Source organism: Littorina saxatilis, linkage group LG1 (genome assembly GCF_037325665.1).
Source record: "Littorina saxatilis isolate snail1 linkage group LG1, US_GU_Lsax_2.0, whole genome shotgun sequence".
Lineage (NCBI taxonomy): Eukaryota > Metazoa > Mollusca > Gastropoda > Littorinimorpha > Littorinidae > Littorina > Littorina saxatilis.
In genome coordinates this window covers 81020505-81042232 of record NC_090245.1, presented here as the reverse complement: position 1 = coordinate 81042232, position 21728 = coordinate 81020505, and the positions used below count along the sequence as shown (strand labels likewise).

The window sequence follows — 21728 nt, the reverse complement described above, 5'->3', positions numbered from 1 at the left end:
CAGACAGGAGGCGACTGGGATACAGATATTACACAAGAAAACGAAGGTTTCTTTTATTTTAAAAAAATAAATAAAATAAAAATAAAAAACATTGCATCAAGGTATGCTTCTCCAATGAAACCGTCAACATCCGTCAGTTACTGGCTGATGTTGGATAGGCATTGTATCCACGCGGGATGCATAACCACAGGCTCCTCCAATGAAACTGTCAAGATTCGTCAGTTAACCCCTCATGTTGAGTATCGGCCAAAAAGGAACACGACTATAAACTGCAAATTGCAATCTACTAAGCGACGAGTGGTGAAATAAGCAGATGTAAAAATGTCAGCGTCTGTAAGTACGACCTGACAATAAATACAAAATACAAGCAGGTAATTGTTGAGTATAATGGTGATAAGCGATGCGAGAGAAGTGGCAGAATGAAAAGCTGAAACATAGAGAGAAAAACGGCGAAAGCAGGTCATTTCAGAGTATGAGTGATAAGGCCAAAAAAAAAAATTGTCTGTTTAGGGTAACATGACCAAAAAAAGTAGGGTCGGTAGGTAGGTAGTTTTTTTTTTTGTTTTTTTGTTTTGTGTGTGTGTGTGTGTAAATGAAACGCCAAATGTCTCTTTTTAGCATTTTTACCTCTTTTTTTTCCCTTTTTTTTTTGAAATCAAAAAAAAGTTTTTGGGTCGGCGCCAAATCGATAGGGTCGGTCGGGTTACCCTAAACAGACAATTTTTTTTTTTTGGCCTAAGCAGTGTTATGGTTTTGATGAATGACAAAGGCCTACGTTGAGTGGGAAACGTAGAGAGTGTAGAGAATAATTGGTCATAAAAGATGCGAGAGAAGACAGACTATGACAGAATGGAGATTGTTTTCATTACCGAGATCCGTCAAAAGCAAAGATAGGAGAGAGAAGGAAGATCTGAGAGAAAAATTCCTTGAGTAATATATATTGAAAGCAGTTGATTGTGGAGTATGAGTTATAAGTGGTGTGATAGAGAACAGAGAGCATTAAGATCTGTGATTGTTTTCCGTGAAGGCCTTTCTTAATAGGGTGCGAAGTTGACTTCGCAGAGACTTTGCAAAGTCTTTTTTTTACCGAAAATTAAGTGCGAAAGCTTCGTGCAGCGCGTTTCGTGATGTAGACTCCGCCCAAGTCCATTCAACTGCATACAGTAGACCCAAACAGCTCAATGACTATCGTCCAGTTGCCCTCACTTCGGTAGTAATGAAATGTTTTGAACGCATCCTTCTGCCTCGTCTTCTCAACTGCACACAACCTTTCATGGACCCTTTTCAGTTTGCCTACAAGAAAAACAGAGGTACAGATGACGCCACACTCACACTTCTGCAACAAGCATATAGTCACTTAGAAAAACCTGGTTCCTTCGTCCGTATTCTATTTATAGACTTTTCATCTGCTTTCAACACAATACAACCTCACCTGCTTGTTCAAAAACTGCTTTCTTACAACGTCACTCCCAGACTCGTCCTTTGGATCACACAGTTTCTAGTGAACAGAACCCAGTCCGTCCGTTTCCATAGCGCACTTTCATCCATAGTTAGTACTTCTACTGGAGCCCCTCAGGGCACAGTATTGTCTCCAGTTCTGTTCACATTATACACTAACGATTGTCAAGGCACTGTTACGACCCCTCTTGTGAAATATTCTGACGATTCTGCCCTTGAAGACCTGTCTGACTCTGATTCTGTTTATTTTTCTGAAGTTCAAAATTTCAGCTCCTGGTGTAAAGATAACTATTTAGCCCTAAATGTAACAAAAACAAAAGAGCTAGTTATTGACTTTCGCAAAAACCCAGCTACAGTTTCAGATTTGTACATAGATGGTGTGAAAGTTGAGCGAGTGACTGAATACAAATATCTCGGAACAGTCATTGACAACAAACTAAATTTCTCCTCAAACACTAAAGCCATCCACAAGAAGTGTCAGTCAAGAATCTACTGCTTACAAAAGCTCAGAAGTCTGAACATCAACAGCCGCATCCTCCAAACATTCTATACTTCATTCATTGAATCCATTCTCACTTTCTCTTTCATCTGCTGGTATGGAGGTCTGTGTGTGAAGAGTAAGAATGTGCTTGGGCGGGTGGTGAACACATGTGGTAAGATTGTGGGGGTGAGACAGGAAGGATTGACTGTGCTGTATGAACGACGTGTGGTGCGAAAGGCCCGTTGCATCATCCAGGATAGTAGTCATGTGCTCGCTCACCACTTTGAGATCCTGCCCTCAGGACGTCGCCTCCGCACTCCCAGATTCCGCACGCTCAGAACTAAGAACAGTTTTATTCCAAAGTCAATTGGCTTTTTAAATACCTAAGTTAATTAAAACTAGTATGTGTGCCGGTGAACATATGCACTGATTTCTGTGATGAATGAGTGTGATAACCCTCGAATGACTAGTCCTGTGATAAATATTGTTCAATGACATATCTAGTCCTGTGATAATGATAGTTTTTAGCGTTAAACTTTTAACCTATTTGGAATCATGTTACTATTCCTGTTAGTGTACATATGCGTGCGCGAGTGTAGTATGCTTCGTATGGTATTTTTATCTGTTGTCTTATTATTTGTTTTGTCTTTTAATGTGCACCACACTGAAATTTCTCTGTATGAGATAATAAAGTATTCGTATTCGTATTCATACTATTAGTTATAAGCGCTAAAAAGCGTTAGGATCTGGGATTGTTTTTGTAAGTGAAATATGCGGGCATTTGGCATTATTTTGGATAGAACTTTGACCATTTTCGGTAGCAGAAGAGTATAAGGGCTATCTCGTATGTCTTGAAATATTAATAGCACGCTGTACACTCTGTGTCTGTGTTAGTAAGTTCTTAACACGCAAGACTGAGACAGAGACAGACAGAGAGACTTTTGACTTTTGGCTGACAGACAGAGAGAGGGACAGAAAGAGACAGACAGACAGGCAGACAGAGACAAGGAGAGAGACAGGAGAGAGAGAATGAGAGTACTCGAAGTGGCTATGACTGTCATATTTGATGGCACTCTCTGTGATTTAGAGAAGTAGCAAGGATAAGCACGTTAGGTACGAACGCGTGCACAATTGTGTTGTTGACTGCTTTGTTTTGTAGCTTCCAAGGTTGAGTAACCGATTGAGTAACCGATTAGTGCCGATTCAGCACCGACAATGCCTCTAGCAATAAGTCACTTTTGTTTTCTCTTCCGTCCTTCATGGCTGTTTCAATAAGACTAGTCGTGGATGAGTTATTTGTTTTTGTCCTTTGTGCAAGCTATCGCGCTAATGGTCTGTGAAGTCAGGATCGTTGTACCTCCTATAAGCTCTCTCTCTCTCTCTCTCTCTCTCTCTCTCTCTCTCTCTCTCTCTCTCTCTCTCTCTCTCTCTCTCTCTCTCTCTCTCTCTCTCTCTCTCTCTCTCTCTCTTTTTTTTCTCTCGTTATTATGTCTGTCTGTCTGTCTGTCTCTCTCTGTCTTTTTTCTATCTCAATTGTCTCTCTCTCCTTTCATATCCATCTCTCTCTCTCTCTCTCTCTCTCTCTCTCTTTCGCTCTCGCTCTCTCTATTTCTCTCTCTCTCTCGCTCTCTCTCTCTCTCTCTCTCTCTCTCTCTCTCTCTCTCTCTCTCTCTCTCTCTCTCTCTCTCTCTCTCTCTCTCTCTCTCTCTCTCTCTCTCTCTTAGCTCCACCCTCCCCCGAACATACGCTCTCCTGACATAGATCTGAAAGCGGGTTATCCTATTGCATAAACTTCACTACAACCGATCTACCTCATTGCTCAGGCTCTCTTTGTTATTGCAAGCAGAGTCCTGTTTACTTTCTAACCTTATGTTACTGTTCAGTAGCTGACGCCGTATGCCTATCAACAAGTCGATGTTGTTATGAGCAGCGCCTCTTCATAACTCATTAGCTGCCCGTCATATCGGTTGGAAGCGATGTTTACAAAGTACCTGCAACAACCTGGGATAAACCTTACTGGGTCAGTGATATGGGTCAGACGGGCGCAATGGCCTATTGGATAAGACGCCGGCCTCCTAAGCGTAAGGTTCGAATCCCGGCCGTGCCAAGTGGGAGATTTTTCCTATCTCCAAGGTCAACTTATGTGCAGACCTACTAGAGCCTTATCCCGCTTCGGGTGTACACGTGAGCAAAAGACCAAGTGCGCACGGAGAAGATCCTGTAAACCATGTCAGAGTTTGGTGGGTTATAGAAACATAAAAATACCCAGCATCTTTGTCAGTGTCGGTTTGGATGATATAGCGGATGTGACATAAAACCAAACCAACCTATAATATATATATAGGTTGCAACACGAGTGGTTTTTTATATGGCTTGTATTTCAGTCAAGACCCAGCGGATGAATATCATCGGGAGACACGAGCCTCTGGCGAGTGGATCTCGATTGATATTCCCGCTGGGTCTTGACTGAAATACAAGCCATATAAAAAACCACGAGTGTTGTAACCTGTATATCCCATTCTACCATCAAACACAAAGTGTAGACTACCAGCGCCACTGTTGCGATCTGTGGAGTGTAAAACAGTGGTTCCAGCGAGACTTGGCCCTTTTGCAACCTTAAACTAAGTGACCGTCGCTGAATAAATAAAACGAATGAGTTCATCGATAAGTACGCGGTAACACTACTTTCAGACCATTTAAAAGCTTTAAGTAAAGGTTCATAAGTTGCAAGAAAGTAATGAAGTCGTATAGAAATCAATTTAGTTGAAGCGCACAATTCTTTTGTTTTGCGTTTCAGTCGGCAGAACGGGCGAAACCGGTTTGGCACCCATTTGGCTTACTCGATTCAGAATCGATTCCACGTTGTTTTTCTCGAACGTATTATTATACAATTAGGCTTATTGACAGAGAAGCAAATTTTAGGGAACAAATATGTAGGTTTAGATTTAACCATTTGCTCCCTATTTGAAATGTATCTACGTGATAAACTGTTTTGCGAGTGTGTTTGCATGGATGAACCTAAACTGGTATGGGTGTGAGGAAAACGGGACCAAGTTGGTGAAGTCGACACCAAGTCTGTCACCGCCGATTGATTGCATTTTGAAGGAATATGACTGGATTACGGAAAAATACACACATGTTAAGTTCTTGGATACCTTCATCGCCAATGTGGACTTACTGCAGAGCCAGGCAAAAGAGTAGACTTGCTCGCAAAATACGTGAAACAGCCGATGTTTGATAACGAAGCGAAGCCAAACCAGGTAAGGACGCTTGTCGGTCCCGCTACGCATGTCACCAGACCAGTGTTGTTGGTTTGAGTAATAAACTCGAAACTGTCATTTTAAACATGAGCCAAATGTTTATTGATTGTGTGATTAGTCTATGTGACAGGGCTTCTATTATCTGTGCTCCCTAGCTTCTGTCAGTTCCCACACCGACACTGCCAGAGGAACTGAAGACGTCACCAAACACACTGCTGACAGACTCTCACTCTCAGTCTCACTCTCACACACACACCACTCGAAGAAGGTCTGATAAGATGACAGATAAGCTTTTTTTCTTTTTTTTCAGGATGAACTAGACTAATAACAACAAAATAATTTTTGATACATGTTGTTGCAACATTTTTTTTTGAATCTAAAGGTTTTTTGAATGCAATACAGAAGCAATTTTCACACATTTCATTGTGGCTCTGCGCCCATACATGTGCATAATTTGTATCAATAGAGTCTGACAGCTAGTAATAGTTTGCAATTAAAATAACATTAACAAATAACAATGTACTTGTGGGTAAGAAATCAACCAACTCAGCAATGCAAACTTTGCTGAAAACAGATGCACATATGATATGTCTGCTGAAAATAACAAATAGTAGCAACATGTTTGAAGCGAAGTGAACATCACCACATATAAACTTACTATCAAAGTAGAACACTAAATAAACTGAATAAACATTGAGAAAAAGTAATAGTGCCTGAGCCATGGAAGTGGTTTCTTTGTTGTTGCATGTTCAATATTTCACAAGATGCAGAATTATTGCTTAAAATTGACTAAAACTTACTAAAAGCAAGGCAACCGCTACTGCGAAAAAGACTGTTTGATGCACTAACTGAATCAAGTTTTAGAACTAAAGATCATGGGGATGAACATTGATTAAGTTTATTTGCGTCGAGGACGCTTGGCAGGGGCTGCTTGCTTAACAGTTTCACTCTGTGTGTCGGTGACTGCGAGTGAGACTGTAGCTGTGGAATTTGATTGTGGTGGGTTGACGTTAATGTTGATGGTGCAGTTGGACACAGAGCCTCCGAAAAAAGGGAATGGAAGGGTTGGCTGGTGGCTGCATGAATTTTGCATTGTGGCTGTTCTTGTGTGTTCTTGATGCATGTATGTGTGCATGCTGCTTGTGGGAATGTCTGCAGTTATTGATTGCAGGTGTGTTGATGAGGTGACTGATTGCTGTGGTGTAGATTGAGATTCAACCAGTGCTGTGCTCATTTTTTTGTGCGTTTCTTCTGACATTTTTGAGTATGTGTTGATGGACTGCACATTCTTATGGCCGGTTAATTGCATTATTTATGTGGGGGCAAATTGCTTGTTGACCAATGTTTGCACCATGGTTTTCCTTGCGCTGTGGTTGGTTATTCTTTTGTTTTGGGTCAGACCTGCTTTGATTGCCATATTTTTCATTAAAGTCGCCAACTTGTTGACGCCAACTCTCTGGTTTTTTAACCATGTTGTGCCTGGTTTGGGGTTGGGGACAGTTGTGGTCGCGATGTAGAAGGGGTCGTCTTCTCCTGAGTAGTCTTTTGGGCGATATTCAGCATACAGCCTGTAAGTTGCCACTGGGCATCTTGTCGGATCTTGGGGTGTTGCCCACACTGTTGGTCGTACAGCTCTGATGTTTGTGACATGTTCCCCTGTCCTGGTCTTTGTGGATCTTTCGTTGTAACTGAAACATTAGTCAGTAATTGTTTCTCCCTTTTCTACTAAACCTTTAAAAATGTTGATATTTGTTTTATGTTGCATGCTGTTAGTGTTAGCATGAAATTTCAGGGTTGCTATCAATTTTTCTCTGTGTGGTACTTTTGAATTATAATATTATTGCATTATAGTTTAATCCAGTTACCCATTATTTTGCGGCGAGTAATTGGGAGAAGTATGATTGTGAAATACCATAAAGCCAACTGCTTTTAAGGTCTTGCTATAGGTACAATCAATAATTATCATAGGCATTTATTATTTGGGAAAAATACAAGCCTGCTGTTGTGCTCTTATTTCTTGTGATCAGAATTTGTTTGGGCTTGGAAGTTTCATTCATGCTGCGCTAGTTATTTTGATCTGCATAACTAAATATCTTTCGTTGTTATAATACAAATCGTTTTACCTCAGGTACTCCTTGCCAGATGAATCTTTTTCAAGAGTGACATCTCCCCATTTCATCTGATGGTGGTCGGTAACTGCCCTTAGACCAAAGTGTATGCAGTTATTCCACCACATGGTGTTCAGGAGAGATTCTGCAGTAGTTTGGCCCAGTTGGTTTCTTTCGTAGAGAGTGTTTATTTCCTCTTCCGTGAGAGCTTCAGCACTGTATTGCATGTTCCCCTTGCCTGCATTTTTTAGCGCTTTTAGTTTGGCATTTAAGGTCTGTTGGGCTTGCTGGAAAGAAGGGGAACGATTGATGTCATGGGGGTACGATTTGCTTTTAAGGTGTCGGTGAATGCTTCCCCAGAAACTTCGCAACGACGTTGCTTCATAATCTGTCCCGTCAGCTTTTTTCGGTGCGATGAAGTAGTTTGAAAGAATTTCATTGAGGGAGGATGGCGTCAATTGGTGAATTTGGAGCTCTGTGTTCGGCAACTTTTCTTGAATGAAGGTTTTTAGCAGCTTAACATCATAGGCCTTGAAACACTCTTAACTACCCCTTCCTCACCTCCGTTGATCTTTACTATGTCGTTCACCTTAATGGGAGACAGGATTTGTTTTGACATCTTTTTGGACGTTTCTTTGGTGCCAGATAAACAGTCGTCTGCTACGATGCAAGGGAGGGTACTCGTTTTTTTGTTTTGGCATTGTGATAGTGTTCGACAGTTCAAACTAGTGTTATGCACGGGTTAATAAAACTGCGGATAGAACTCTTTAGCAGCAAAGCAATTAAGAGTGTATTACAATCTACCTTTAGGCATATTTCTGATTGGATTAAGGTTGTGCCAGCTTAAACTCTAGTTTTTATCTGTGTGTTGTCCGGGTGCAAGGGAGACTACTCTTTTGTTTTGGTTTTCATGGCAGTGTTTCGTACTGTATGTAACAGAGTATGTTCTTGTAAACCGGTCTGCAGTAGACAGGGACACGGAGAAAACGTTCGAAACAGTATTGAAGGAGCACATTTTCTTTCTGTTGTGTTGCATATTCTTTTTTGGATTATTCCTATGGTAGCGATGCTTGTCGACACACGGAGAGCAAACAGAGAATGAATAGGTTCGATCGTTCGCTAGCATCTGTCACGTATCTTGTAAGTTGAATGTTCGTTTTTTTCGACCTGCATTGCTTTCATAATGAAAGAAACGTTTGTTTATTGCATCCCATACATCAGATCAGTTCCGAGATTCATTTTTGCGTGCAACTGATATGGTTTTCTGAGCCGATACGATTGTGGAACTTCATACAAATGTGTCACATTGTTCGGCGCGAGGTCAAAGGTCGGGAGGAAAGTAGTTCTTTGCCCAAATCGGAATCTGCACTATCATATATTTTTTGGAGTCCATGATGTATTTATTGAGCTATAAAAATACAACATATATACCCACACTGAAGTAACAGAGACAAAGAAGGGAGGTCATGGGATATATATATTTACTAGATGATTACCCGCTTCGCCGGGTACCGGCTTCGCCGGGAAGAAGTAGAAGCGAATACCAGGCTGCGCCTGGGACGCCGGCTTCGCCGGCGCACGAAGGAAAGGAGATAAACGCGCAAAACACTGGAGACGTTCTAAAAATAGTAACCTGCAGTGACCTTCTAAAAATAGTAACGTAGTAACGGGAATATGGATTGACGCCACACGGAGGAAGGGAGATAATCGCGGCTGAAAACACTGCAGAAGATAAGGAAGAGTTACTGCTAGTGGATCCAGACAAAAAACAACAAAATCGGTTCAGCGCGCACAGCGCTGCGCGCTGAGAGCACGTGTTGAAATATCTCATCGATGAGGTTGTGTCCGGGGTGTAGCTGAATACGGTGTCCAAATTTGAAAAAGATCCACCGAGAACTTTGGCCGTGCATCGCGAACAGACAGACAGACAGACACTAGTCGTATATATATAACTAGAGGAATACCCGGCTTCGCTGGGGTGAATCGCGAGACAGAGACAGACAGCGTGGCGGTTCATCACAATCACCTCTGCAGGCGAAGTCCTGTCAAACGGGATTGAGAATTTTAGAGCTTATTTCTTAGCCCTATATTATCTGTTGTGGCTTCTCAAATGCCAGAACATACAGACAGATGATGATAAAATCGTTTATTTAACGTCACTCTGTAAAAACATTGGCGACATTTGTCTTAGATTAAGAACACACACAGGCACGCACACAAATTCTCCCTTTATGTACAGTGGTTCACCACCCTCCCGCCCCCCGCACACTCTCGCTCATCTAATTAAAAATGGTGTTAAGAGATACTTGGATATAAAATGGTATTTTTTTAAAAGTTCTGATAAAAATATATAGTAGCTGTATGAGAAGCAATGGCGTCAGCCGCAGCAACGTCTCTTCATATCCAGGGACCAAGTGGGTGCGTGTGCATAAGTCCAGCGATAAGTTTGGGACCTTGCCACCCAAGGTCTTTATTAAAACTTAAAAGATAACTTAATTTTTCCTTTGAGGTATTTGGCAGAATATTTCTATTTGAGTTCATAAACTGAGTCAGGGGTTGAAAGTGGCATGAGTTCAAATCACACTCCAAAGTCAAATGAGCAATGGTGAGGTCGGATTGACAGGTGCATTTAAGCTCTAGAAATTGGTAACTCCCAGCTTCTGCCCTTAGGCGGTTAATCCTTTTTATTACACGTGGGCATGCATTATAGGTGTTCATCTGTTTTGATGGGGCTTCCCGAATGAGCCAGCCAGAGCTTATAGCCTTGTGCATATATTTGTTCCTCCATTCTCTCCAGAGAAGAGAGTCTGTAAGGCTACTGATCTCAGAAGCAGACAATGGCAGGTCTACCTCGGAGGCGCCTATGCCTTGGGCAGCTTCTTTAGCGGCTTTGTCCGCTTTCTCGTTGCCAGGCACGTTCACGTGTGCTGGACACCAGACCAGGTTAATCTCGCTTCCTTTTTTTATAATTTTATTTGCCAGCTCCTTTATGGCAATGACAAGATCATGTCTTTTTGATCTTTTGTTAGATCTCAATGCTTCAATGGCTGCTTTGGAGTCAGAGAATATAGCTATCTTTTGAGGAGGAGTGTTCTTGAGATTGAGATGAACAAGCGACATGCAGATGGCAAGGAGCTCAGCTGAGAAGATCGAGTTTCTGTTGCACAGTTTAAATTTCCCAGTCATGTCATCGCTGGGGATTACAAAAGCTGCGCCAGCCTTCTTGTCATTCAAAACTGACCCGTCTGTGTAAACATGAACATGGCCTTTGTATACAGTATCAATGTGCTCAAGGGCTTGTATCCTGAGTAATAACTGATCATCCTTTGTAGCTGTGCAATATTCTGTGTCAAAATTCATTTCTTTCATTGTCCATGAGGGATCACGAGATATGGGGTTTTGGGCCACATCATTTGGGTCGACACTGATTTCACTAAAGAGTGAAGCATTGAATTGAGCCAGTGAGGAGAAAGTAGTGCCAAAGTGGGCCTTTTTGTTTTGGACATGATTGTAATGCGGTTGTAGCTCCTCTTTTGTTGAGTTTTGCACTGTGTTGGCTCGGACATTGTAATCTGCGCAGCACTTACGCCGCCACATGTCAAGAGGGAGGAATCCTGCTTGGTGGTATACAATGGCCTGCTTTGAATGCCTTGGGTGTCCGAGGGCAAGCCGAAGGGCACGACATTCCGCTGACTGTAGCTTATCAAGCCATTTTCGAGCCGACGAGAAGTAGGCCTCCTGTCCATATGATAGTCTTGATCTTATAAGAGCTCTGGTGATGTTTGTTAGAATAACTGGACACTTTGCCCATGGTTGGGCAGCCAGTATTTTAAGAAGGTTGATGGTCTTATTTGCTTTGCTTAAAAGATACTTTAAGTGAGCAGTCCATAGTCCATTTGAGGTGAAAACTACGCCCAGATATTTCACCTGCTGACTGGGTGAGACAACAGATTTATCTAGTGAGAACTGTATCTTTTCTCGATCTTCCAGTTTTCGGTTTGTAAAGACAACGAATACAGTTTTCTCGGCAGAGAGAGTGAAGCCATTCTCCCGCATATAGTTCGCAATGTTATCTATAGCTGTTTGCCACTCTTTAGAGAATTTGTGTTCTGTTTTATAGGTTTTGTTTTGATACTCTTTGCATAGAGCAATATCATCCGCATAAAGCGTCAGTTCGGCTCCATGTGTTTTAATTGTCGATATGTCATGCAGCATAATGCTAAAAAGCAGTGGTGCTATTACTGAGCCCTGTGGCACTCCCATGTCAACTTTGCGAGTGGATGATTTGGCACCTTTATAATCAGTTTGAAAGGATCTGTTCAGTAGAAAGCTTTTTATGTATTGAAACATATTACCACTGATGCCTAATTGCTTCAATTTGAACAACAATCGTTGGTGCCATACTGTATCGTAGGCTTTTTTGATGTCAAAAAAGACAGCAAAGAGAGACTTCTTGCGTGAGAGAGCTTTCTTAATTTTAGAGGACAGTTTTACAATGTGATCCGAGACACCCCTGCCTCGACGGAAACCGGCTTGGCACAGGGGTATTACCTTTTTTCTTTCCATTTCATCTTCTAGTCTGGATTTTAGTATTCTTTCATAGATTTTGCTCAGATGGGAGGTCAGAGATATAGGGCGCCAGTTGGAAGGGTTAGCTCTTGGTTTTCCAGGCTTTAAAATGGGGATCACAACAGCCTCTTTCCAAGCTGTGGGAATCAGGCCAGACTTCCAGCATGTTGAATAAAAATCCAGTAAAAGATTTAATCCTTGGTTTGGTAAATGTTGTATGACCTGATAGTTTATTGGATCAGAACCACAGGCGGATCGGACTTTTGTCACCGATGCTATAGCCGTTTTCAGTTCTTGAATGGATAAGGGAGCATTTATTTTTAAGGAAGGGTTGAGTTCTGGGTCGTTTAAGTCCTGTTTATCCTCCCAGTTCTTACGGAAGAGTTCCTGCTCACATAACAGTTTATCTGTTTGGCTTGCTGCTGCAAAAATATCTGCAAACAGTTCTGCTTTTTCAGGAAAGCTTTCATATTTTTTTCCTTCGTGCATAAGAGGACGTTCAGCCTGCTTGTGTCTGCATTTGAATTTCCTTATTTTGGTCCAAATTTTTCCAGCATCTCTGTAATCGCTCACTTTGCTGGACATGTTTTCAAAATATTCTTTTTTTGCTTTGTCTATAATTTTGTCACATTGTTCTTCAGTTGATTTCATATTGTTGTGGTTTTGTGCAGACCTGAAGCGATCATACTTCTCTTTTGCAGTTCTTTTTAACCTGATGGCTGTTCTGCATTCTTCTGTCCACCATGGGCTCTGATCAGTTCTACTGGGTCCGATAAAAGGTTTTGTTTTGGGGATTGACAATTCCATTGCATTCAGCAGGTTTGATCTTAGCTGTTTATATTTGTTGTCGATACTTTCTTGGGACTCTGGATTGCCATCCAAGAGGGTATGTGCATCGGCAGACTTAGTGACAGCGTCCTTGAAAACTGCCCAGTCCGCCTTTTTATAATTGTATTTTAAGGCTTTTGGGCCTGGCTCTGTGTGTGGTGATTTCCCAATAATGGATATCATGATTGGTAAGTGGTCGCTTTTTAATTTATCTGACACAACGCACCAGTCCGTTGTTAATCCGAGAGTGGGACTAACCAAGGTTATGTCAATGGCGGAGGGGTGTTGGTTTGAGATATCGGGTATTCTGGTTGCTGATCCGTCATTTAGTAAGTACACATTTGATTGCGTTATATAGGTGGCAAGGCTCTTTCCCACGGCACATGTCTGATCGGGGAAGTTGGCATCCCACAGGGGGTTTCGGCCATTAACATCTCCTCCGATCACCCAGGTGCGTCTTCCGTCGAGCTCTGGGAGCCAGCTGAAAATCGGGCCTTTGGTAATGTTTCTGTTATATATGTTTAATAAGAAGATGGATGGGCCATCATTCAGCAGAAGTTCAACTAGGTTTGAATGTATTTTTGTGTCGGCCGGAACAGGGGTTGGGTGAACATTGTACTTCAGATTGTCTCTGACATAGGTTACTGTGTACTTGATAGTTTGTGCTCCGCTCGTATCATCAACCTGATAATCTGTGACGGGTGGGTAAAAGAAACCAGATATGAAGGGGAGTTTTCCCGCATGACAGAGTGGGGACTGTATCAATAATACATTGAACATGTTGTTTTGGTTAAGATAATTAATAAGGTACGGTAGAGCAGTGTTAAGGGAACGACAGTTCCACTGCAGTATATTTATTCTTGAATCCATTTCAATCACAGAAGACCTAAAGTCTGTTGTGACCGTTTGATCTGCCCCTCAACTCTCTATGTCATTGTGTTGTCAAGGGGTTGAGACTCTGTTACAGATCTGCCTCCCTGAATGCCGAGAAGAGCGCATTGAGTGGAGAGTATCTTATTTAAGGCTGGTGGAGTTGGATTTTCCTTTGGCTTAAATATTTCAGTATATAGCCCTGTCAGAAGTGTCAGAACATTTTCGGGGCTTTCATTCGTTTTTGCTTCAATAAGTGCAGCTAGGATGCCAGTGACGAATTTGAACACCTCACCGCAGTTCTCGGCGCTCATCATCTTCATCTTTGCATAGCTTTCTTTTAAAATATGTTGTCTGAGGCAGTCTTCGGACTGTGGCTTTGGTGTGTTTTGTGTTTCATCCTCCTCAACAATCATCAACTTTGGTTCATCCATGAACAAGTCATCATAATCGTGTGTGGGGGAAGTTTGAGATTCTGCATCAGCAACCTTTTTCTCATTGTTTGTTGTTGGCTGTTTGTTTGTCTTTGTTTTGTCTGCTGCTTTTGTGGGGGCCTTTTTTACATTGTGTGTTGATTTTAGTTTCTGGGCAACAGTAGACTCATTATTAATAGGGTTTATGTCAGTTCTTTGTCCAGGTCTCTGGCGGGCGATATTTTGCTCTGAAATGGGGTTTTCACTACGAGGGTTGCTTGGTCCGCCTTGATTTCCTGTGCGTATGCGGCTTGTTGTTGGTTCTGGCCAGATAGTGCTATAATCCTGTTTTTCAATCTCAGCCACGAAAGCTGGGGAGGTAGCCAGGTTTCTCTTTGCTTTGCTGGCACCGCGAGGAGCACTTTTCCCCCCTGCCATTTTCAGCACCCAGCACTCATCGACTTCTGAATCAGAGTCATTAGATGTATCTGGGTCTTTCTTTTGTTTTTTCATTATTTCAAACTTTGCTCTTCTTATTGCTTCTGCATATGGGATGTATTTGGCTGCTCGGATTTTGTTTGCTGTTCTTCGGAGCACTAGCACTACAGACAGACAAAAGCCGCTAGACCCCATCACAAACAGAACTCTACAATCCACAGGTTTTTGCCCACACACACACACAAACACACACACAGAGAAGCCGTATATATATATATATGTATATCTATATCTATAAATATATAGAGATAGGTGAGAGTGTATTTTTCGCGTGGCTATAAATTGATTCGACCTTTTCACTTTGACAGTAAGAACAACTTACGGGTGCAAGGGAAGCGTTCTGGACAGCGCAGTGACATTCTAAAAATAGTTACTCAGAAACGGGAATTTGGGGTGAACGGCGCGAGACAGAGACAGACAGCGTGGCGGTTCACCACAATCACCTTTGAAGGCGAAGTCCTGTCAAACGGGATTGAGAATTTTAGAGCTTATTTCTTGGCCCTATATTATCTGCTGTGGCTTCTCACATGCCAGAACATACAGACAGACAAAAGCCGCTAGACCACATCACAAACAGAACTCTACAATACACAGGTTTTTGCCCACACACACACACAAACACCCACACACACAGAGAAGCCGTATATATATATGCATATCTGTATCTATAAATATATAGAGATAGGTGAGAGTGTATTTTTCGCGTGGCTATAAATTGATTCGACCTTTTCTCTTTGACAGTAAGAACAACTTACGGGTGCAAGGGAAGCGTTGTGGACAGCGCAGTGGACAGCGCAGTGACATTCTAAAAATAGTAATAGTAACTTAGAACTGAACGGGAAAGCCACACGAAGGAAGGGAGATAAACGCCAAACACTGGAGAAGATAAGGAAGAGTTACTTATAATGGTGAAATGAACACAAAAACGAAAATGAGTTCAGCGCTGCGCGCTGAGAGCACGTGTTGAAATATCTCATCGATGATATTGTGTCCGGGGTGTAGCTGAATACGGTGTCCAAATTTGAAAAAGATCCACCGAGAACTTTGGCGTTGTGATGTGGTGTAGCGGCTATGGTGTGTCGGTATGGGGGCCCGGGTAGCTGAGGTGGAACCAAAATAGCTGAGGTGGAACCAAAATCGGTTCCGCGCTGCGCGCTGAGAGCACGTGTTGAAATATCGACCAGGTTGTGTCGTGTCCCGGGTCTACCTGAATATGCCCACCAAATTTGAAGCAGATCCATCGAGAACTTTGGCCGTGCATCGCGCACAGACAGATACACAGACAGATACACAGACAGACACACAGACACTAGTCGTATATATATATAGATAGAAGAAGCAATCAGATAGGACTGACGCAAAGAATGGAGCGGAGGTTGGGCGTGTATGAGGGACGGGGGAGGGGGTATGGACGGATGTTGTAACGATGGTGCTTTCTCTGGTTCAAAGAACGGTTTATGTTGCAAATGAAATCTTAATGCACGCCGTTGTACAATTTCGTTGCAATAAGCAGCATAGTTTATTTTGCAAATTAAACCTTGCATGCACCCTGTAGTGCAAATTCGTCGCTTCGAGCAGGCAATAAACACCACCAGGGTAATCTGAAGTGAAGCAATACTCACCCTATCGCCGAGGTAATGAAGAGGACGGTGATTTACGGTTCCTGGCAACATTCACCGAAAAAGAGCAACGACTTGCTGCGCGTGTGCGATAATCACGATATCATCGGAGACGTCTTCACAGTTTGGTCTCAACATTTATCACGGTACTAATAATACACTGCACCTGGTTCAGTCGTTTGCGCTCTCATTGTTGTAATGCTAAAGATTGATAGACTACACTGGCATCTAACACTACACTAACCGTACTGGTGTACAAGAGTTTCTTCAACCGAGATCTGCGTTTTGGTTTGTATCTATTTATATAGAGATGTTCTGGTGGGGTAAGCAAAAACATCGATGCGCCTGCCTTTATTGACCGATAAAAGTACTTGTTTATCTATCACCACAGCTACGAATTACATGGCAAGATGTCAAAAACACCTAACTAATAACTGGAACATCTATGATTCACGGAGAAATTTCTCTTTCCAAGATCGAGCGTGGATCGGTTCCGATCAACGCACCAATAAGGTACATCTTTATCTCACTTACACAGTTTCGTCTTTAGTTAAAGTAGCTTTACTTCTGGAGTGAGAGATTGCATCGGAATGTTGTCGGTTTACTAACAAGCTACTCCTGCTGAGTTCTCACCTACTTAGATTTGTGTCTAGCCTACGAGATAGTACCGGTACTTCTTTTCCTACTGACCTAGAATAGACGATGTTCGGAAATGGTTCTGGCAGGATTTCCAAGCGTTGTCGAAGAGTCGCGCCGCACTTTAGTGAGACCAGTTAAAACCAGTAATCGCAGCGAATAACAGACTCCGATGTGAATGTTAGGTGGTGTCCGCCCGATATGATGCCTTTTTGTTGTTGAAAATCTACACATCGGAACCACGATTCACTTGCGATGGCCCGCGGTGATCGCTGGGCACGCGTGCTTCTTGACCTCAAGCAAAACTGACGTGACCTTCGGCAAAACACGTTGTCGGCGATCACTCGGGGCAACCGATTATTGCAGCAACAAATCGTAAACTCCAATTTGTATATTTTTGAATAAAATGTGGTCATATTAAGCGGACAGTGCATAACATACACATCGGAGTCAGTTATTCGCTGCGATTGCTGGTTTTAACTGGTCGACCACCGCACGTGTTATTGTTTGACTCACTAAAGTGGGGCGCAACCTTTCCACAACCACGCTAAACAAAATCCTTACACTAGAGTTATTTCCGGAAACAAATGTCTTTTATAAGCATTTAATTAAGTTTGCTGGCCGGCATTTTAGTCCGTAGCATTTGTACTGCTGGGAAATTTGGACAGAATAGAGAGTCCTGTTCTTGTTTTGTTTTGTTTTAAGCAGAAACAGCAGGATTTGTCAGGCATTTGGGCGGGCGATTTGCCAATTGTTTCTTTTTAAGCGGTCATCTGCGAACAGATGTACATAACTGGTTTTTGGTTTGCTTGTTTTTTATCTCTGAATTCTTATTTATTTTAATTTCTCTGATTTCAGCGCCAGACCCGGGAGCGAAGAGGGAACTTGCAGCAGGGCAGTACACATACCCTTTCCAGTTCCAGTTGCCTAGCAACGTACCCACGTCCTTCGAAGGTCAATACGGCCACCTGAGATACTGGGTCAAGGTCACGATAGAACGCCCTTGGAATCACGACCAGTCGGCGAAGAAAGTGTTCACTCTCATTTGTCCCGTGGATTTGAACCGGGAACCGTCCGCAGCTGTAAGTATTATAGATATTTAACTTTCCCTCTTCTATTTGTTGTTGTTGTTTTTGTTCCTTTTAGTGCCTGGAAAATGTCTCAAGTCGTCCGTCCGTCTGTCTGTTTTTGCGTCCGTCCGTCCGTCCGTCCGACGGTGGTCGTGCGGTCGGTCGGTCGGTCGGTCGATCTCTGTCTGTCTGTCTGCCTGTCTGCCCGTCTGTCTGCCTGTCTGTCTGTCTGTCCGTCTGCCGGCCCGTTTCTTCGAGGGGACGAATTTCTGTGTTCTTTACAGCACAAATTACTCTAAACATTTTGCAGAACAAACAAAAAATAATATCTCTAAAAAAATCCAAGGTTATGTTCCTTTCAATGTATTCCCACAAAACACCCATTCCCTCCTTTTAGAAGCAAAACCGCAGCAATTACGCACTCATCCATGCAGCTAATCACTTTCAACGCAGCTAATCCGCCACGCCAAGGCAGTTACCGTAACCGAATTCTTCCTTGGGGAAAAAGCAGCTGACACTTGTCAAAAATAGCATCTTGTACTCCGCTCAAAACAGACCCAATTAGAGCTTCCGAAGCATGGGTAAACTTTGCTGTTGACTGTTTATCTTGACAGCAGGAACCAGATTTATAGCCGAACCTAACGCTGAAGTCTTTGACGGGAAGGAACGCGCTACTGACTGACTACTGTGGACAATAATTTTAAAAGGGAAAATTTAGTTGAGGGAACCTTCAGTAAAAAGACAAAACGAAATATTCACAAGTACGTTGAACTAGCGGCCTATGAAGTAGACAGACAAGCAAATGAAAATCAGATGCTGATCTCAAGATAGCCAGGATTCACATTGATTCTTGATGATGGTACGTACGGTAGACGTTTTGGGTGTTCTGGAGAAACGCGCATTCATGTTTGTTTGGTGATCCATATTGCCAATATAAGTATCATTATGCGGAAAACTGAGTTTGATGCATAAATTGTATGCCCCCCCCCCCCCCACACCTCCCCCCTACCGCTTAATTCAAATAAAATGGGCAGAGAGGGGCTTGCTACATTCATCTTGCTGTCTTTTTCTTTGCTGATTAGAAATGCTTCCTTTTCTGCGATTCTGGCAGTGCGTTTCCGTCAAAAGGAATAACCTTTTAGACGCCAGCTGCAAAATAATTTCCGATGGACTGAAACTCGAGGGTCGGAGGCAAGATGTAGCCATTTCTGAGTGAGCTGAACCAGTTACGTCCGAATCCATCTTCTTTAAATCTGTAGCGTGCATTCAAGAATGAGCTCTCTCCTTTTCTCTCTCTCTCTCTCTCTCTCTCTCTCTCTCTCTCTCTCTCTCTCTCTCTCTCTCTCTCTCTCTCTCTCTCTCTCTCTCTCTCTCGGTGCTCTCTCTCTCTCTCTCTCTCTCTCTTTTATTTTCTTTTTAATCCGTAACACTGCTTTTTTCAAAGACAGATAGTTTCGTTTTAACAGGACAAAACTTGTGATTGGGCCCTTAGGGACTCATCCCGAATCACTCCACCCCACTCACCTACACCAACCCGTCTTCTGGAAAACAGATTACTTAGAAGTAACCGCTCTGACCGATTGAGGGCTACGGGGATGGCCCAAATAAAAGCAAAAACCACGCGATCCGGGCATCAAAGGGGCCAATCAAAGCACAGCTCTGTCATTACTGCCTCCATTACTCAGCCCATAAAACTAGTCACTTCTGCTGCCAGTCCAAGCCAATTACTTCCCCTTTGCGGATCTTCACACAAAGAGAGACGAACCTCTAAGGAAAAAGAGTGCACACAAAAAACATGGCAGCTGAAAAGAATGAGACTAAGATGAGAGCCGTGTGGAACGATTATCTGTCATTGTCGCATGGCACCATGGGTGATTTTTTGCAGAGCAAATCACTGAGCTGCAATGTGACCTGCTTTCATTTCTTTTTTTATGAAGCCTGAATGGGAAAATGGTGTGCAGTCGAGTACGAAAAGGATTAGCTTGTAGTCATCAAATTAAAGGATGGCTGTGTTTGTTTGAGATATTCCATGCAATAAAGTCGGTGAAATACGCAAAGGGTGGGCTTAAATAATGAAACAGAACGTAGACATTAAGTATCTTAACTAAGGATGTCTTCGGCTGTTTAGAAGATGAAATATGTCAAAGATTCTTGAGAGTGTTTCTAACTTTTTCTTTAAATTTCAGTTAATTTGGCTACTTGAAAAAGTGAAAATCCCGTCAGAGTATTTCTTTCTTTTTTTAAGATTTGTATGAGGTAATTGACGTCATTTCAAGTACAGGATCTCGCCCACGAAGAAAATGACATTTCGCAGGCAAATTCACATGATTTGTCTTTGTCTTGAAACGACAAAACAACAAGTCGCGTAAGGCGAAATTACTACATTTAGTCAAGCTGTGGAACTCGCAGAATGAAACTGAACGCACTGCATTTTTTCACAATTACCGTAATCCGTCGCTCGTGCAAAAGGCAGTGAAATTAACGAGCCTGTTTAGCGCGGGGGTGGTTGCGCTGTGCTGCATAGCACGCTTTTCTGTAATACCATATCTATATGTTTTTGGAATCGGGAACCGACAAGGAATACGATGCAATTGTTTTTAAATCGATTTCGGAAATTTTATTTTAATAATAATTTTTATATTTTTAATTTTCAGAGCTTGTTCTTAATCTGAATATAACATATGTATGTTTTTGGAATCAGAAAATGATAAAGAATAAGTTGAACGTAATTTTGGATCGTTATATGAAAAAAATAATTTTAATTACAATTTTCAGATTTTTAATGACCAAAGTCATTAATTAATTTTTAAGCCTCCAAGCTGAAATACAATACCAATGTCCGGCCTTTGTCGAAGATTGCTTGGCCAAAATTTCAATCAATTTGATTGAAAAATGAGGGTGTGACAGTGCAGCCTCAACTTTTACAAAAAGCCGGATATGACGTCATCAAAGACATTATTTTATCCAAAAAAAGAAAAAAAATGTCGGGGGATATCATACCCAGGAACTCTCATGAAAAATTTCATAAAGATCGGTCCAGTAGTTTACTCTGAATCGCTCTACACACACAGACACACACACACAGACACACACACACACAGACACACAGACACACACACACACACACACACACACACACACGCACTCACACATACACCACGACCCTCGTCTCGATTCCCCCTCTAAGTTAAAACATTTAGTCAAAACTTGACTAAATGTAAAAAGAAAGAGGTGAAAAAAGCATCTGCCTGTTCGCCAATCACGAACAGGTTTATATGCCAGTCGGTCCGTGTGTCTGTCTGTGTCTTTCAGTAAGTGTAGAATAGTTGTGTGCATGTAACGGTTATATTATCGCCTTCACCATGCAATATATGCGGCCCCCACAAAGTTTTGACCCATTTTCTGGAGAGAATCCGATCGTTCAAATTATGTGTACAGCATTACGAGACAGGCGTCTGCCGCTGACATGAAATCGGTGTGTACGCTGTCTCATTATGTGTCCATTACTCGTCTTATTATCTTCCATTATGTGGGATTACGTCGCGTGTTACGTTCCGCTCTGTCCGCCTATGTACGTGGCGTTGCCTTGACTACGAACTTTGTTTGTTTTTCTCGTTTTTTTCTCGTTAAAGTTTTTGTTTGTGTTGTGTGTTTTTTGTTTGTGTGTGGATGTTGGGGTTGGCATTTTGGAGGGTGAAGACGCGGCAATGGCTGGGGATTAAGGAGAGCGAGAGAATGTGTCTGTCTGTCTGTCTGTCTGTCTGTCTGTCTGTCTGTCCGTCCGTCCGTCCATCCATCCGTCCGTCCGTCCGTCCGTCTGTCTGTCTGTCTGTCTGTGGTTATGACGCTGTCTGAGAGAGAGGGGGAGGAGGGCGGGGCAGGCATATACATACAACCTTTCTTGAAGATAGACAGAAA

At 42.4% G+C, this 21728-nt stretch overlaps 2 protein-coding genes across 3 annotated transcripts in view; one reads left to right on the top strand and one right to left on the bottom strand.

The window, feature by feature from the left end:
• The window catches only part of LOC138981265 (arrestin domain-containing protein 3-like), a 78865-nt gene that overhangs the window by 50673 nt on the left and 6464 nt on the right, over positions 1-21728 (top strand). For both annotated transcript variants that reach the window (XM_070354110.1, XM_070354118.1), the window contains exon 4: positions 17599-17822. In XM_070354110.1, the coding sequence (XP_070210211.1) occupies positions 17599-17822 (224 nt within the window). The remainder of the gene's footprint in view (positions 1-17598; positions 17823-21728) is intronic.
• Positions 5523-7696, bottom strand: LOC138981277 (transcriptional regulator QRICH1-like). Its single transcript, XM_070354132.1, has 2 exons — positions 7323-7696; positions 5523-6887 (listed from the first exon to the last, which is right to left on the bottom strand). The coding sequence occupies exons 1-2, from the start codon at positions 7532-7534 to the stop codon at positions 6512-6514; spliced, it is 588 nt and encodes a 195-aa protein (XP_070210233.1). The 5' UTR covers positions 7535-7696; the 3' UTR covers positions 5523-6511.